The sequence below is a fragment of the Aethalodelphis obliquidens genome, unplaced genomic scaffold, assembly GCF_003676395.1.
Source record: "Aethalodelphis obliquidens isolate GAN/ISIS:26980383/991018 unplaced genomic scaffold, ASM367639v1 scaffold45, whole genome shotgun sequence".
Lineage (NCBI taxonomy): Eukaryota > Metazoa > Chordata > Mammalia > Artiodactyla > Delphinidae > Aethalodelphis > Aethalodelphis obliquidens.
In genome coordinates this window covers 15,303,922-15,320,641 of record NW_020837989.1, presented here as the reverse complement: position 1 = coordinate 15,320,641, position 16,720 = coordinate 15,303,922, and the positions used below count along the sequence as shown (strand labels likewise).

At 44.2% G+C, this 16,720-nt stretch overlaps 1 protein-coding gene across 5 annotated transcripts in view; it reads left to right on the top strand.

Annotated features, from left to right (window-relative positions):
• The first annotated feature begins 6,367 nt into the window (after positions 1–6,367).
• ARHGAP26 (Rho GTPase activating protein 26) overlaps positions 6,368–16,720 on the top strand; it is a 483,828-nt gene continuing 473,475 nt past the window's right edge. For 4 of the 5 annotated variants that reach the window (XR_003427757.1, XM_027081743.1, XM_027081742.1 and 1 more), the window contains exon 1: positions 6,736–6,889. Coding sequence is in view for 4 of the 5 variants with exons in the window: in XM_027081743.1 (XP_026937544.1) it covers positions 6,736–6,889 (154 nt within the window). In the remaining variant the exon portion in view is untranslated. Of the gene's footprint in view, positions 6,890–16,720 lie in introns of all 5 variants that reach the window. The other variant, XM_027081740.1, reaches the window with a different exon arrangement.

Genomic DNA, 16,720 nt, shown 5'->3' with positions numbered 1-16,720 from the left:
GAGATAATAGGAGTGTTGTTATGAGATTAAGTTTTATAAAGTGTTTAGAAGAGTATCTGGAACATAGTAAATGTTATATAAGTACTTCCTCAGTAAATGAGTAAAGAAGATGGGAGAATGGACATTGGGTAGAAAAGCAGCAGGCATAGAATAAATAAATTATTAAAAAATGGAGGGCTTCCCTGGTGGCACAGTGGTTGAGAGTCCGCCTGCCGATGCAGGAGACATGGGTTTGTGCCCCGGTCCAGGAAGATCCCACATGCCGCGGAGCGGCTGGGCCCGTGAGCCATGGCCGCTGAGCCTGCGCGTCCAGAGCCTGTGCTCCGCAACGGGAGAGGCCACAACAGTGAGAGGCCTGAGTACCACAAAAAAAAAAAAAAAAAAAAAAAAAATTGCTAACATATAAAACAGATTTGTGTAGTAGAAGTAATATGAGTTTCATTGATATCTTGAGCCAAAGAATGTTAATTAAGTGCTGTTACCTCCCTTAAAGAACTGCAAGCCAGTGGTTTTATAAGGATAGATTACTCTTTTTTCTTTGGAGGAAAATGAGAATTTCATGTCTGCTTCAGTCAGTTGCTACTACATGAATTGTAGGGCCTGGGATTTAAAGCCAAAACAAATTAGAGGCTAGTATAATGATTGATGTATTGGGGACATACTAGCAAAAGGTCCTGGAAAAACACATAGAATTCTCCTCCTCTCTCATTCATGTGTGATTTTATTCCATTTTTAGGTATTTGGCTATTATTATTAATTTTTTAACATGTGTAAAATGTCTTTCTGATAGACACCTTGTATGGAGATAGTTACTGAAGGCAGATAGATTTGAGTAATAAGCCTAGTTCCACCACTAACTATGTGACCTTAGGCGTCTTACGTCTCGAAGCCTTAGCTGCCTTATCTATTGGGTGGGCCAAAAATTTCTTTCATTTTTTTCCGTAAGATGGCTCTGGTAGCACTTAGTTGTCTTTAACTTCATTTGAAACAATTTTGTTAGATTGTATGTGACAGCTGTCATACCAGCGTGCATTTAAAGATAGACTTAACAAAATTGGCGAATTTTTGTGTAGCCATTTTAATATTGAAGATGGAAGAAAAAACCAGCATTTCAGCATATTATGCTTTATTATTTCAAGAAAGGTAAAAATGCAAATGAAACACACAAAAAGATTTGTGCAGTGTATGGAGAAGGTGCTGTGACTGATCGAACGTGTCAAAAGTGGTTTGCAAAGTCTCGTGCTGGAGATTTCTTGCTGGACGATGCTCCATGGTTGGGTTGACCAGTTGAAGTTGATAGTGATCAAATCGAAACAATAATTGAGAACAATCAACGTTGTACCGTGCGAGAGATAGCCAACATACTCAAAATATCCAGATCAAGCTTTGAAAATCATCTGCACCAGCTTGGTTATGTGAATCGCTTTGATGTTTGGGTTCCACGTAAGTTAAGTGAAAGAAAACCTTCTTGACCATACTTCCACATGCGATTCTCTACTGAAACATAATGAAAACGTTCCGTATTTAAAGTAAATTGTGACGGGTGATGAAAACTGGATACTGTACAACAGTGTGGAATGGAAGAGATCGTGGGGCAAGCGAAGTGAACCACCACCAACCACACCAAAGGCCGGTCTTCATCCAAAGAAGGTGATGTTGTGTATATGGTGGGATTAGAAGGGAGTCCTCTATTATGAGCTCTTTCTGGAAAACCAAACGTTAATTCCAACAAGTACTGCTCCCAGTTAGACCAACTGAAAGCAGCACTCGATGAAAAGCGTCCAGAATTAGTCAACACAAAATGCATAATCTTCCATCAGGATAACGCAAGACCGCATGTTTCTTTGGTGACCAGGCAAAAACTGTTACAGCTTGGCTGGGAAGTTCTGATTCATCCGTCATGTTCACTGGACATTCCACCTTTGGATTTCCAGTTATTTCGATCCTTACAAAATTCTCTTAATGGAAAAAATTTCAATTCCCTGGAAGACTGTAAAAGGTACCTGGAACAGTTCTTTGCTCAAAACGATAAAAAATTTTGGGAAGATGGAATTATGAAGTTGCCTGAAAAATGGCAGAAGGTAGTGGAACAAAACAATGAATACGTTGTTCAATAAAGTTCTTGGTGAAAATGAAAAATGTGTCTTTTATTTTTACTTAAAAAACCAAAGGCACTTTATGGCCCACCCAATATGAAGGGTATCAGTACCTACTTCCCAGGATTCTACTAAAGGTTAAGTGAGGAAATACAATAAAGTGCTTAGCATGAATCCTACTACACAGCAAAAGCTTAATAAATATCTTTAACATCACCACCATCATCAATTTTTAAAACCAACTTTATTGAGGTGAGGTGCAGTTTATATACAATAAAATGCAGCCATGAATTTTGACAAATGTTGATGCCTATGTACCACAATCAAGATATAGATTTTCCATTACCCCCAAATCAGTATTTTAAAATAGGAAAATTGATGTCTTATCCAGTAAGAACACAAAGGTGAAGTCATGTGTAGAGAGACATGGTATCAACTATACAAAAGACTGAATAAATGCTAACTAGAACTACAAAACCAGGAGAATGTAGCAGAAGGAACACTCATTTTGAGGGGGATTGGGGGACCGGTAAGGTGTACTGCATATTATTGCTTCTGCCTATTCAGCAGCAATTAATTCTCTCTTCTCCTGTTAACAGCTCTTTGCTTGTCCTTTTCGGGAACAACTCCTCCCAACGCTTTATGTGTTAGGAGTGGGGCTGTTTCACCTCTGGTTTCAGTCTTGTAATTTCTGCTAGACTTCTTGGAAAGAAAACTCTCTTACTGCTAATAGTGCTTGATGTAAGTTTGGAGAAGCAGAAAGAGTCACTGAAAATGAAGACATCACAGAGGACGTTCAGCTGGAGTGATGGAGAGAGAGACCTTATACTGATGTCATCACCTAAACTGCCAGAAGCTGCCCTGAAGCTACACTATCCCTGGTCCTCAGTTACGTGAGGACTGATGAACTTTCATCAAAGACCAGCTCCATTCTCTAGCTTGTGTTCAGGAATCATGAGCCAGTGACCCTTGCCCACCTCTGATTGTGTGGGCTTGGAGATAACATATGTGAGAGTGCTTTCCTGTTTTCTACAAATGGGAGGTAATTGTATGGTAGATACAAAGTTAATTGGAGGGACTTCCCTGGTGGCGCAGTGGTTAAGAATCCACCTGCCAATGCAGGGGACACAGGTTCGAGCCCTGGTCCGGGAAGATCCCACATGCCGTGGAGCAACTAAGCCTGTGCGCCACAACTACTGAGCCTGTGCTCTAGAGCCTGTGACCCACAACTACTGAAGCCTGCGCACCTACAGCCCATGCTCTGCAACAAGAGAAGCGACCACAATGAGAAGCCTGTGCATTGCAACGAAGAGTAGCCCCTGCTCGCCACACCTAGAGAAAGCCCGTGCACAGCAATGAAGACCCAATGCAGACAAAAAAAAAAAAAAAAAAGTTAATTGGACAATTGAAGGCAGAAATAATATGGATTTAAAATACATTGATATCAAAACTAGAAGTATTTGAACTAACTGGTTAATTTCAAGGAATTCAGATATTCATCCAAGAAATTTGGCCAAATCGTGTTGCCTAAATAGTTTCTATATTTCATATGACAGTGATTTCTGGGCCTTAAGTGTTCTGTTCTGTTTGCATTCATGGCCACAACCTATGTTGTTACATGACTCATTGTTTCTTCCTTATTAAACAGGTGCCCCTCCCATTGGCATTGTGCATTTTTGAAGTGCCCTTTGCTGTCCTAGGTGCTGGGGCTGTATAGTGAACACAGAATCTCTATCTCATGGAGCTTATTTTCTAGGGAGAGAGAGACAGCTGCACCTTCCAGGGGCCAGTTTCTGTACTCGGTACTACTACATTCTGATTCTCTTCTGATAATATTGCAGAAAGTGTGGGAGGTCTTTGTGGAAATTCTGGATTAAATTCAGAAGAAGTTACACACTTGTAAACAGGCACATTAAGGTATATGTTTGTGTATGTGCCACACACTCTTCTTAGCTAGGTAACCTGGCTCAAGTTACAACTCTGGGCCTCAATTTCTCATCTGAAAAATGGGGATTATCCTAGTACCAGTCTTCCCTTGTAGGGACTAAATGCATGTACATAATTTAGCATAGTGTCTGGCACAAACAGCTTAACAAATGATCGGTAATATTTATCATTATTCTTACTAATACATATATGTTTATGCACATTTGCCCAATATTACTCAATAGAATAAAAATAAATAATTGTGGACCTCATTTTGTTTCATTCATTTAACATTTATTGAATACTTTGCCTTGTGCTAGGCCCGCAGTGGCAGATTGGTTTTTTTCAGAGATGGCTGCATTAATATCTCCCTTTCTTGTTACTTCCCCATCTGGAGGTACAGTCTAGTTACTCTCTCCTTAAATCTGGGCTTGTGACTTGCTTGTAGCCAATGAAGGTGGAAGGAGTGTTTGTCTTCCAAGGCTAGGTCATAAAAGGTGATTCAGCTTTCCTCGTGTGAGCTGGAACGTTCACACTGGGGCGCTGAGGCTGCCATGCAGTGAGGAAACTCAACTAGACCACACTGAGAGACCACACGGTGAAGTCCTGAGCCCACCGAAGAGAGGGAGATGGTCCTGTTACCATATGACTGCAAACATGTGTGAGACCCCAAGCCAGAATCACCCAGCCAAGCTCTCTCCCAAATTCCTGACCCACAGAGATTATGAGAGAAAATAAAGAGATCATAGTTGTTTTAATCCATTAAGTTTTGGTGTGATTTGTTATGTATCATTTAAGAGTCAGAACACCTACTTTTAAGTGCTCAAGATATTGCATTAAACAGATTTAGTTTCATGGGATTTCCATTCCACATCTTTCTCATTCTTGGCAGGTGAGGAACAACTATTTTCAGGGTTTTAATTATCCATCTGATAGCTGTTTGGGCCTGCTATCAAGTCTGAATTTGTAGCTGCAACTGGCAAATAGATCACATTCATTCATTTATGCATTTAATAAATCAGTACCTCGACATCAATGCCTTCTCTGGCTCCCTGAGTTAGCAATCCCTTCTCCACGTTCCTGAGCACCCAGGCCTTCTATCCTAACTTACCATGCAGCATTGCTATTGCTTGTCGCTTGTCTCTCCCACTAACCAGTAGCAGTCAGGTTTATTCTGTGTTATTCATCTTTGCATCTCTAGCATCTAGCCTAGTGCCTAAACATAGCAGACCTATGTGAAAAACAACAGCAACAACCCCCCCCCCACCCCACCACACAAAACCACCTAACTGGAGGGCTGCTAGTTCCTAGACATACAAATATTTTATTCCAAGACAGTCCCTATCTTCTAGGAGTTCACAGTTCAGCACTAGACACAGTGGGATCCAGCCTGGCAAGTGCAGTGCGTGAGCTGCCTGGATTGATACTTGTGGTGGAACCAAAGGGCTACAGGGCAACGCATTGGGGGTGGGGTGGGGGAGGAGGGGAAAGGATCCATTCATTTATTCCACAAATATTTATCAATCGCCATAGCACACGGTAAGCGCTCAATATGTTATTAGATGCCGGCCACTGTTCTAGCTGTTAGGGATGCGGCAGCGCACAAGAAAACTGGCTCGTGTTCTTGAAGCTCACGATGCAGCAAAGGACGACAGGCAGTGGAGGTAATTATGTAAAATTGTGTTAGGTGCCCAGCAGTGAAACAACAGGCGGCTGAAATTCTCGTAAGGATGTTAGATCCTTCGGCTGAGAGCAGCAGTGGGCGGGTTTTGAGTAGGAGTGGCCGTGAAGGGGCCGGACTGTAGGGGGCGGGAAGACTGCAGGCAAGAAGAGCTGGTAATTTTAAGGTGAAAATATTTTCTGCTCGACTGGAAGAAGGAGCTTGTTCCTAGGGGCGATGTGGTCGCTTGGTGCGCTCGGGGTTCCTCTGGGGCAGGAGGCTGCATTTTGAGTGCAAGCTCGATTGCCTGAAGTGTGAGGGGGACTGCAGCCCTAAATTCCCAGATTTTTCATGTTCGGCACATCTAGGCTCTTCCGCTCCCCAGACCTTCAGACGCACCATCTCGGTTGCGGGCGGGCAAGGTACGGGGCACGCCGCAGCGCTCACCTTCGGGTCTCCGGGTCTGCAACACCGCGCGGGCGGGTGCGGGCGGAGCTTGTGCTGCGGACCTAGGCAGTGGCGTGGGTCCCGCCCCCTGGGCCAGGCCCCGCCTCCGGACACCGCTGATTGGGTTATAGCCGCGGAAGGGCCGGGCGTACCCGGGAGGCCCGGACGTCTGATTGGCTTGGCTGGGATTAGGTCATTGCTAGCACGTTAGTGCGGTCCGAACGCCGGCGGAGCGGCCCAGGCTGCTGTGAGAGGGCGCTCGAGGCTGCTGGAGAGCGAACAGGCGAAGGAGGCGGGGAGGAGGCGGCTGCACTCGCTCGACTTCTCGTTCCCTTCCCGGCGCCGCTGCGGGTCCGTCTCTGCGCTTCCTGCTCCCCGGCCGCTCGGTTGCACGCCGCCGGAGCAGCCGCCCTTCGTTCGAGTCCCGGCTCGGTTCGGAAGTCGTGCGCGCCCGCGGACACCGCGCGCAGGGCTAGCCGGCGCCACACCTGTGGAGCCGGCGGCCGTCGCGGGAGCCGGCCGGGGTCCCGCCGCGTGCGTGCTCGGGGCTGCGGGCCGCCGGGGCCCCGGGGGAGGCGCGCCCCCCGTCTGGGCGCCGCAGACACCATGGGGCTGCCCGCGCTCGAATTCAGCGACTGCTGCCTCGACAGCCCGCACTTCCGAGAGACGCTCAAGTCACACGAAGCGGAGCTGGACAAGACCAACAAATTCATCAAGGAGCTCATCAAGGACGGGAAGTCACTCGTCAGCGCGCTCAAGAGTGAGTGCCCCCGAGCCTGGCGGGGACGGAGTTCGGGGGCGGGAGGGGCCGTCGGGAGGCGCTCAGCCCTGGGGGTCGCGTGTCCGGCTGGTTTTCTGCCCACGGGCGCTGAGGGACGGGTGTAGATGCTTGTAGTGGGGCGGGAAGGATACGTAAAATGGGCGAACTAGCAACAAGACGGTAAGGGAAAAGATCCGTCGCCCGGCCGTTTGCGTTCCGGGGTGGCTGGGAGGAGACCGAGCGCGAGTGGAGCTCTGGGGCGCCGCGGCGGGTGTGCGCGGCACACAGGTGTCCTGGGAGTAGGACTGGAGTGCCTGGTGCGCCGCAGCCTGCTGGGAAACCCCTTCGCGTCCACGACTCCCGCTCCCTTGGGGAAGAGTTGCTCACCCCTGGGTGCCCAGCCTTGGGAATGGAGTGGGCCCCGCCAAGGGGGCGCTGCCTCCCCTCGGAAAAAGGCGGGTTGTGCCTTCTTCGCTCCCTGGGCGCAGCGCCAGCCTGCTCAGGGCCGCCGGGTTCTCCGAAAGGCACAGCTGCTGCCCAGAGAAGGGGTGGGTGGGATGGTCTGTCAGCTCGAGATTCTCTGGAGTACTGGCAGCCTGTACCACCCAGATCTAGAATCAGGGTCACGTGCGTGTGCAGGTTCTGATTCTTGTGTTTAGCAGAAGGTGATAAGGGTGGGAGTACAGAATCAGAGTGTTCCTTTACTCTAAACTGTGGGCGAGGGTTTAAAAATAGAACGAACATATCCTCTCCCTCTCCCGCTCCCTCGCTCCCCTTTTTACCTCTCCCAATATCCTTGAAAACTCAAAAGTCTGAGAAGGAATGTCCTCGGTCCTCACTCAGAAAGGAGAAGTTTAAACTCATCCTTATAGATCCTCAAACCTTTTGTAAAACAATTTTTGCAAATTTCCCTTTGGCAGGGGAGAAATGAGTTTTGCATTCTGTGTATGATTTGCCTTGTCTTCTGCAGAGCCAGGGAATGTCTCCTTCTGGCCAAACAGGAGTGCTCTAGGGATTGTTGAGTGCCTTGGATTGTTGAGTTCTTTTTTTGGGTGCCTTTTCAGTCTACCCATTTAAAAATAGTTTGGTCCATCTTTTAGTTTTGAGAATCAGGAAAAAAGGCAGACAGTGGAATTGTCTTTGACTTTTCCTTTCTCTGTGATGGATTTCTTAATAGGTGGTATCTTTCAGCTAAGAAAGCCTGCATTGGCAGAGTGGGGCCCTAGCTGTGAGAATTGTCCCCAAGCCTCTATAAAGGAGATGTAAAGTCAAGTGCCTGAGGTGTCATTTTGTGAGCCTGTTGCTTCTAAAAATGAAGAGGGAGACAGTGGAGCCCCAGGGCAGCAAGTGCCAGTGTTTTGGGGTGAAATAAACATGGAACTTTGATGTGATAAGGCTCCTCAGAGGCAGGGTCTCTGCTGGAGGCTGTGACCTGAAGCATATGAACAGACTCTTCTTTTGTCAATGACCAGGACCATCGTTGGTTCAGGGAATATGTGACCCTGGTTTGGAGTAAGTTAGGGGCCCACATATAGGTTGGGCCCATGAAATTTTTTTTTTTAAATTTTTTTTGCGGTACGTGGGCCTCTCCTGTTGTGGAGCATGGGCTCCGGATGCGCAGCTCAGCGGCCATGGCTCATGGGCCCAGCTGCTCCGCAGCATGTGGAATCTTCCCGGACCGGGGCACGAACCCGTGTCCCCTGCATTGGCAGGCGGACTCTTAACCACTGTGCCACCAGGGAAGCCCCGGGCCCATTAATTTTGAGTGACTCTCAGGCTGGCTTTAATTGGGCCTCTGCTTTATTCAGCAAACATTTAGAGTGCTTTCTGTGTGTTAGATATTGCCCCAGGCACTGAAGTAGTAGTGACAGTTCTGCTGCCCCTGTGGTTGTAAAGACTTACTCCATGCCAGGCACTGCTTCAGCCACAAATTATCTCATGTACTGTTACTCATTTTACAAATGAGGAAACAGACTTGGAGAAATCACTAGCGCAGAGCCACCCTGCTCTAATGGCAGGGTGGTTTTTGAGCCTCCACATGGTCTGAGCCAGAGCTGGAGTTCCTGCTGATGCTGAGCTCTTAATTCTGCCCCATCCCTCTTGCCCAGAATGGACCCCCTGGACCAAGCCTGTTGGAATCTGGACTTGCATTTTGTATCTCAGCCTTGAGTCTGAGGAGGATGCATTTGTGTGACTGGCAGTTTATTTGCCTGCTACTGTTCTTTTGGGGGGTGGGGAGGGCATGTAAGAATTCTTTGGGTAGGAGGAAACAGTGCAGTGATAAAATTAAAGAGTTATTCAAATTGGCTAGTGGAATGGACCAGCTCTGTAACTTGGGGGAGAACTAGGTGTTCTAATCTCTTAATATCCAGCTCTATTTCTAACTATACTCTTCTATTCTTACTACTGCTTGAACAGGTCATGTGACCTCTTAAAAAGGGTACAGGTGATTACTATTTACCAGACTTCGGGCATTGTGTTGTCATTAGGTGCTTCTTGCATTGTATTATTACTATATTAGTGTTTGTGTATTCATTTTCTTTGGATCATCTTTATCACTGCTGTAAATGTAAAGCCAGTGTTTTAAAAAATACATACGTAAAAATAAATACATAACTGTGTAAGTAACACTGGTTTAGATGATTTATAGGCTTTTCCAGCTCTAAAATTTTATGGTTTTATTTTGTAATTAATTTTCACAGATCTTTGGGTTAAGGTTTCCATTGTGTGTTAATCTGAGACAATAAAACTGGGATTGCTGAAGTTCAGCTAGATCATTATTCTTGCTACTTCCACTTTATGAAGGAGGAAACTGAAGCTCAGAGAGATTAGTAACCTGCCCAAGGCATCACAGCAATTAAGTTGTCTGATTCCAGAGCCTGTGCACTTAACTCTGAAGCAAAACTGTAGGTCTGTTGTCTCTTGATTCCCCTTGATAATCTGATAAACAAATGAACTCCTTGAAGTCTTTCCCTGGAGTTCAAACCTCTGGGCTGGACACATGGAAGATAAGCAATAAAATAATTTGGGACCTACATTTCAAAAAATCCTGCTTTTGGAGAAAGTTCTTGTTTGATGTGGTGACTCCGAGTCACTGTTTTCTGTGCTGATTTGTCCAGGCCTTTTCTGTGGGCACTCTTTCCTCGCCCTGATTAATCTGTGTCTCAGTCAAGAGGATTCTGTGTGTTTTAGTCCTTTTTTCTTTCTGTAAAGATGATAGAGGCGGGCGATGAAGTTCAGACTTGTAGAATTAAGAGTTTTCGGATTTTCTGTGTTTCATTCTTGACGCCATCACCTACTGATTGACTCTGGGTGAGTCACTAAGCCTGAGCTCCTCCTGTGTAAAATGGGAGTAGCCACTCTGACCTCCTAGGGTTGCTGTAAGCACAAAATGAAACAGTGCATGTGAAGAAAGCACTTAGCTTGAAGCCTGGTGCATAGCATTGCTCAATTAATGATAGCTGTTACGATCTTCCAGCATTCAGGGTTGTCAAGACTTGGAGCAAGAGTCGCTCAGAGCAGAATTGTCCATCCAAATGAACAGTTTTTTGATTTGGATGCAAGGAGTTAGGCCCATGCCTTCTTCATGCCAGTTGTTGGTAACTTACACAGTTGTGTATGTATTAACCACTGGTGGGAAGAAGCCTGGTAATCCTATTTGTATAAAGTCATGGTTATGACGAAAAAGCCCCACAAGTTAAAGACAAAAAATAAAAAAGTCTCTCAACATCTCTGTTGTTCCTAATAACATTCTGATAGCTTAAATTTTCCATCTTCTTGCTAGATTAACCCCTCTACCCCCCCGCCCCCCCCCGTCATCCAGTGGCTGAGCTGGCTGCCTCTCTTTGCCTTGCAGGAAAAGCGTGCAGAATGCACTGGACTTCATGTCTGGCTGTCTCATGGACTCGATGGCAAACCAAATGTGGTTTCACAGAACTGAAAGTGAATTAGGCTGTTGGTTTTGAGAGGTGATGTGGGTTTTCAGGAACTGTGTTTCTTTCCACCTTCAGAGTTGGTTTATGGACTTGCTGCTGGGGATATACCCCTTTAAGTTTGACTTCTTTCTGAGACAGAGTGAGTTCTCTTATTTTGATAGTCTTAGGTGGGAGGAGTGGGGCAGGAATGCACATTTTAGAATATCTTTATTGAGATATAATTTGCCTTAGTATACTGTTCACTCACTTAAAGCATCCAGTTCAATGGTTTTTAGTACATTCGCAGAGCGGTACAGCTATCACCACAGTCAGTCTGAGAACATTTTCATTGCCCCCAAAAGAAATCCCGTTCCCATAAGCAGTCATTCCCCACCATTTGCTCCCAACTCCTCCTTCCCCATCCTCCCGCCCTCCAGCCCTAGTCAACCACTAATGTACTTTCTGTCTCTGTGGATTTGCCCCTTCTGGATATCAGAAGTGTAATTTTAATAGTTTTCTCTTAGATGGTGGTGGGCATCTTGAGGCACAGTTTTCTTGATTGGAATTTCAGGTGGGAAACTTTGAACCCATAAGCTGCTCTTCTTCAGTGGGGTTTAAGTAGAGGTGGAGTCCCAAAGACTGAACCATGTCCTAGGGAAAACCCAGGTGTCTCATGAGGGGGAGGGGATGGATTCATTCTAGTTCATGGTACTTTGAAGGACGCAGGGGAGACTACTGAAACAAGACCAAGGATCCAACCACTTCTGTCAGTGAGCTTTTCAGTCAAGTTGGGGCAGGGTGTGTGATACTGAAAAAAGCCTTACTCTGCGGTTGGTAGCCTGCCGGGAGACACTTTTTTTTTTTTTTTTTTTTTTTTACAAAAAAACTATGAGACCATAGTTTTCATGAGACTTTTTGGGGATGACATGCCTTTTTCATTGTATTCGCGGAGGTTAGTAATTCTGACCTGCATCACATCTCCAAGGCAACCACAGAGAATTTTAACAGAAATAAGTAGTTTTATAAGAATGCCAGCAAAAACCACAACAATAAATTTTAGCTGCTGTTTGTCTGTCAATAATCAAATCTTAAATTCAACGGACATTTATCTTTTAACAGAAATAGGGTTGTATAAATCTGTAGTCATAACTATATATACAAAGCAAAATTCTGTATTTTGGAGCTCGAACCCTAGGCAGAGAGACAGATAAAAAGTCTGATGTACTTAAGTGAGATCACACTTATAAGATTTTTTGCTAAGGCATGAAGAAAGAACATTTAGGTAGTGCATTACTTAAGGGAAAAAAAAGATGAGATCTAAATAGTTTTAATAATATCTGCTAGAGGGCATTCATGAGGCTCAATAGGGACCCTAAACGCACATTACAGAAAAAAAAATAAAGTAAAAATTATATCTATATTCTTATATAGTGCAAGCTGTCATTAATTGCCATAATCTAAATGCCCAGTCTGACAGATGTGTCCCAGAAAAAGCATGTCTGTCTTAAATGTTTCAGAAATCTTCTCTGGTCCTGGGTTGATAACCACTCATCTCCACGGATAATGCCACATTTCAGAGTGGTCTGGATTCTGGACATTAGTAATCCTAGTGGGCATGGACATAACATTCTCTTTATAGCAGTCCTTCCACAAGATGCCTTCCAAGAATGCATTTATATATGGCTCCAGCCCTTTTATGTAGATAGGGAACACATCAGTATTGAGTTCATTTAAGAAGTGGACTCGGACGAGTTAACTTGGAGCCCATAATATGCAGCCTGAGGAGACCCAGGTCTGGGAAGCAGAGTGCGATGCAAGGAGCCAGGCCTCTGTTATCAGGCAGACCTGATGCCTAGTCCGAGCTCTACCACATATGCGCTGTAAGACCTTGGGGGCACTGTCAGTTTCCTCAGCAAACAAACAAGCAAACAGAAAGCCTGAAACCTCGCTGGCAGCTCTTGTTTATGAACACTGACCGAGGGCCCGGCCCTATGCTAAGTGCACACATTGTCTCGTGAGTCTTTATACCTCTGTCCGGTGGGATGAATACTTATTTGTGTGCACGTTACAGTTTGGGTAACTTGTCTAAGGTCACACAGCTAGGAAGTTGTGCAACCAGGTTTTGAAGCTGACCGTGGACTGCAGGGCCTTCTCTTGAACATGACCCTTCAGTGCTTCAGTAGACACGCTGGCAGTGAAGATGCAAATTGTTCGGAGATCTAGACACTAGAAAGAAGAAACATGCAGCAGGTGCTAGATTAAGTGAGGATATTGTCCCCGTTGTTTTTCAGACTCTGAGTCCTGAGTAGCAAAGAATAGCTAAGATTCTGTATTGTGCTCTGAAGTTTTGTGTTTCTCTCTTCATCATATGATTAAAGAGCCATTGTAGGCTAGTGAGACAAATGAGGGCGTCTGATTATCTCTTGGCTTTTTGAAGCAGTAGAGTTGCTCTTTGGGGGTAGTAGCACTGATTAACCAATGACTCTCTCTCTTTTTAAATAGTTTTTAGAAAATGCATACGTTCCTAGCATTCATTTATTTTTTTAATTAAAAAATTGAGATATAAATGACACATTTTAGATGTTAGATGTACAACATAATGATTCGCTATTTGTATATGATATGAAATGATCGCTGCAGTATGTCTAGTTAACATCTGTCACCATACATAATTACGAATTCTTTTTCTTGTGATGAGAACTTTTAAGATCTACTCTCTTAGCAGCTTTCAAATATACAATTATAGTACTATTAACTATAGTCACCATGCTGTACATCACATCCTATGACTTATTTATTTTATAACTGAAAGTTATTCTCTTTTAACTGGGTAATAAAGCATTGAACATGGAGGCCAAAAACTTGTTCTTGAGTCTGATTTGTTAAGATAAATAGTTCATCCTCTTTGCTCATTAAAACAAGAGTAAAAAGAAATCAACATCAAGAGTTGTGTGCTTAGAGCATGTCATCCTTTTATACTTCTTTAGGACTTGGTGTAGGCTTTTTCTAGTAGTGAGGTGAGTCCTTCATTAATGGTATAAATTCCCAAAGGCTGTTCAGTGCCAACCTGCTTTGTTTAGGAGTAATTATATTACTCACAGAATCCTAATGGAACAAATGCTTATGGAGTTAGGTAGCAAAAAGTTTTTTCTCAGCTCCTTTGCTTTGCTTTAGCACCTTTCAAATAAAAGAAAAAAAAAGGCATTTCCTAATTATTTGTGAATGGTGGTAATTTGCAGTACTGACATTTGGAGTATTTCTCCTACAAATATAAACAACGGCAAATTATATCCAAACAATATTTTGTAGTTTTTATATAACACTGGCTTTAAAAAAAGTCCTTCCACTTTAATCCAATTATTCTGTTCTCAATTGGATTGAATAAATTGCATCTAATCTGTTGCACTCAGCACACTGATTGAGGCTTAAGTTCTCCCCTCCCTCCTTTTTTAAAAAATATAATTAATAGACTTTATTTTTTAGAGACGTTTTTAGGTTTACAGAACAATTGAGTGGAATGTATAGAGAGTTCCCATAGAGTCCCGCAGGTGGTACATTTGTTACAAAAGTGATACAGTGTTATAACTAAAGTCCATTGTTCCTCTCAGGTGGTACATTTGTTACAAAAGTGATATAGTGTTATAACTAAAGTCCATTGTTTACATTAGGGTTCACTCTTTGTGTTGTATATTCTATGAGTTTTGACAAACGTATAATAACGTGTGTTGGCCATTACAGTATAATGCAGAATAATTTCAGCCCTTGAAATACATGTCTTTGTGCAGACATGTGTTTTCATTTCCTACCTAGGAGTAGAATTGCTCGGATGTATGAATAAACTTATGTTTAATTTTTTTTTTTTGCGGTTCGCGGGCCTCTCACTGTTGTGGCCTCTCCCGTTGCAGAGCACAGGCTCCGGACTAGCAGGCTCAGTGGCCATGGCTCACGGGCCCAGCCGCTCTGTGGCATGTGGGATCTTCCCGGACTGGGGCACGAACCCGTTTCCCCTGCATCGGCAGGCGGACTCTCAACCACTGCGCCACCAGGGAAGCCCATTATGTTTAATTTTTTAAAAAACCTGCCGAAAGGTTTTCTGCAGCAGAGGCATCCTTTAAAATTCCCACCAGGATCGTCTGAGGGTTTCAATTTTTCCACATCATCACCAGTACTTGTTACTGTCTGTCTTTTTGATTGTAGCTATCCTAGTGAGCGTGAAGTGATATCTCTTGGTTTTAATTTGCATTTCCACGATGACTAACGATGATGAGCATCCTTTCATATGATTAAGGGCCATTGGTGCATTTTCTTTGCTGACATGTCTATTCAGATCTTTTTGTTGGGCACTATTTTATACCTTGGATTTTTTTTTTTATCCTTTTACTTTGTCCCATACAACTTTTTTTTTTTTTTTTTTTAGTCCCATAAAACTTTTGATGATTAAGTGAACACCACTCCCCTCGGTAGATTTTCTCTATTTGCCCTCATTTGAGGACTTTCTGCTTCCATTTGCCTCAACCTCAGATGCACTTGACTGATCAGTTTCACATTCCAGGGCTTGGAAGGTGATTCTGACAGGGCTGTGGTTCAGATCTCTGCTCCAGCTAGGCCAGCCAGCATCCCTCTGGGCAGAGGCCTCAGGCTGAACTTCCTAGTGCTGGCCAGTGTAAGCTAATGATCACAAATCCCAGGAATTGACCACATGAGAATGGGTCAGGGAGGAACCATTATCACCACCAAGCTGTTGGGGAAAGCAATTCATGAAGGTGACTTTGCTACCCTGTTTAGGCCATTGCATTTTTAAAAGTTAGCCAAAGGAGGGATGCCAGTATGAAGCTAACAAAGTGGATTTTCTAGATTAAATTTCTGACTGACCCTAGTTTCAATTTTTAAAATTATAACCCAGTATGTTCCAAATTATATATCTTAGGCCACCAGAGGAAGGCTTTCATTTCAGCAGCTTTGCTCCACTCTTACTGTATCCTCCAAGCCCTAGCCTAGAGTAAGGGCTTTTAAGGTGGTGGTAACAGGTGCAGAATTCGTGAGGCGGGAGAGATCATGGGGTGTCTGAGGACTAGCAGGGAAGCCAGTGTAGCTGGAGCAGAGTGATGGCAAATGAACAGGGAGAGAGGTCGGGAGCCAGGTCCTAGAGGTCTTGAGTCCCAGAAAGGACTTTGGGTTTCATTCTAAGTGTGATGGGAAGCCAGGAGGAGGTTGTGACATCATCCTGCTTGTGTTTTTAAGAGATTATGGGGGCCACTGTGTGGAGAATAATTTAGTGGGGCAAGAATGGAGGCAAGGAGAGCAGTTAGAAGGCTGTTATAATAGGTGAAGTAAGAGGCAATGGCACCTTGGGCTAGGGTGGCAGCACTGGAGATGGTGGTCAGATTCTGGGTGTTTTTGGAAGTAGAGCCCACAGATTTGCTATTTGATTGGATTTGGGCTTTGAGAATAAAAGTCAAGAATGATTAGGGACTTCCCTGGCAGTCTAGTGGTTAATACTTCACCTTCCAATGCAGGGGGTGTGGGTTCGATCCTTGGTTGGGGAGCTAAGATCTCTCATGCCTCAGGGCCAAAACACCAAAACATAAAACAGCAGCAATATTGTAACAGATTCAATAAAGACTTTAAAAATGGTCCACATCAAAAAATCTTAAAAAAAAAAAAAGAATGATTCAAATGTTTTTAGCTGCAGCAATTATGTGAATGATGGCGCTATTTTCTGAAATAAAGATGACTTGGGAAGGATTAGTTTCGGAGGTAAAATGAACAGTATGAATGGATGCCCTAATCTTACAGTGCAAAGACAAAAAAGTTCATGTACGCAGTTCATGAATACGTTCTCATAAAAGAATCACAGAGTGTGGAACTATACAGAGTAAAGCACCCTTTTGCCCGAGTTAACCACTGGTGTGCTTTT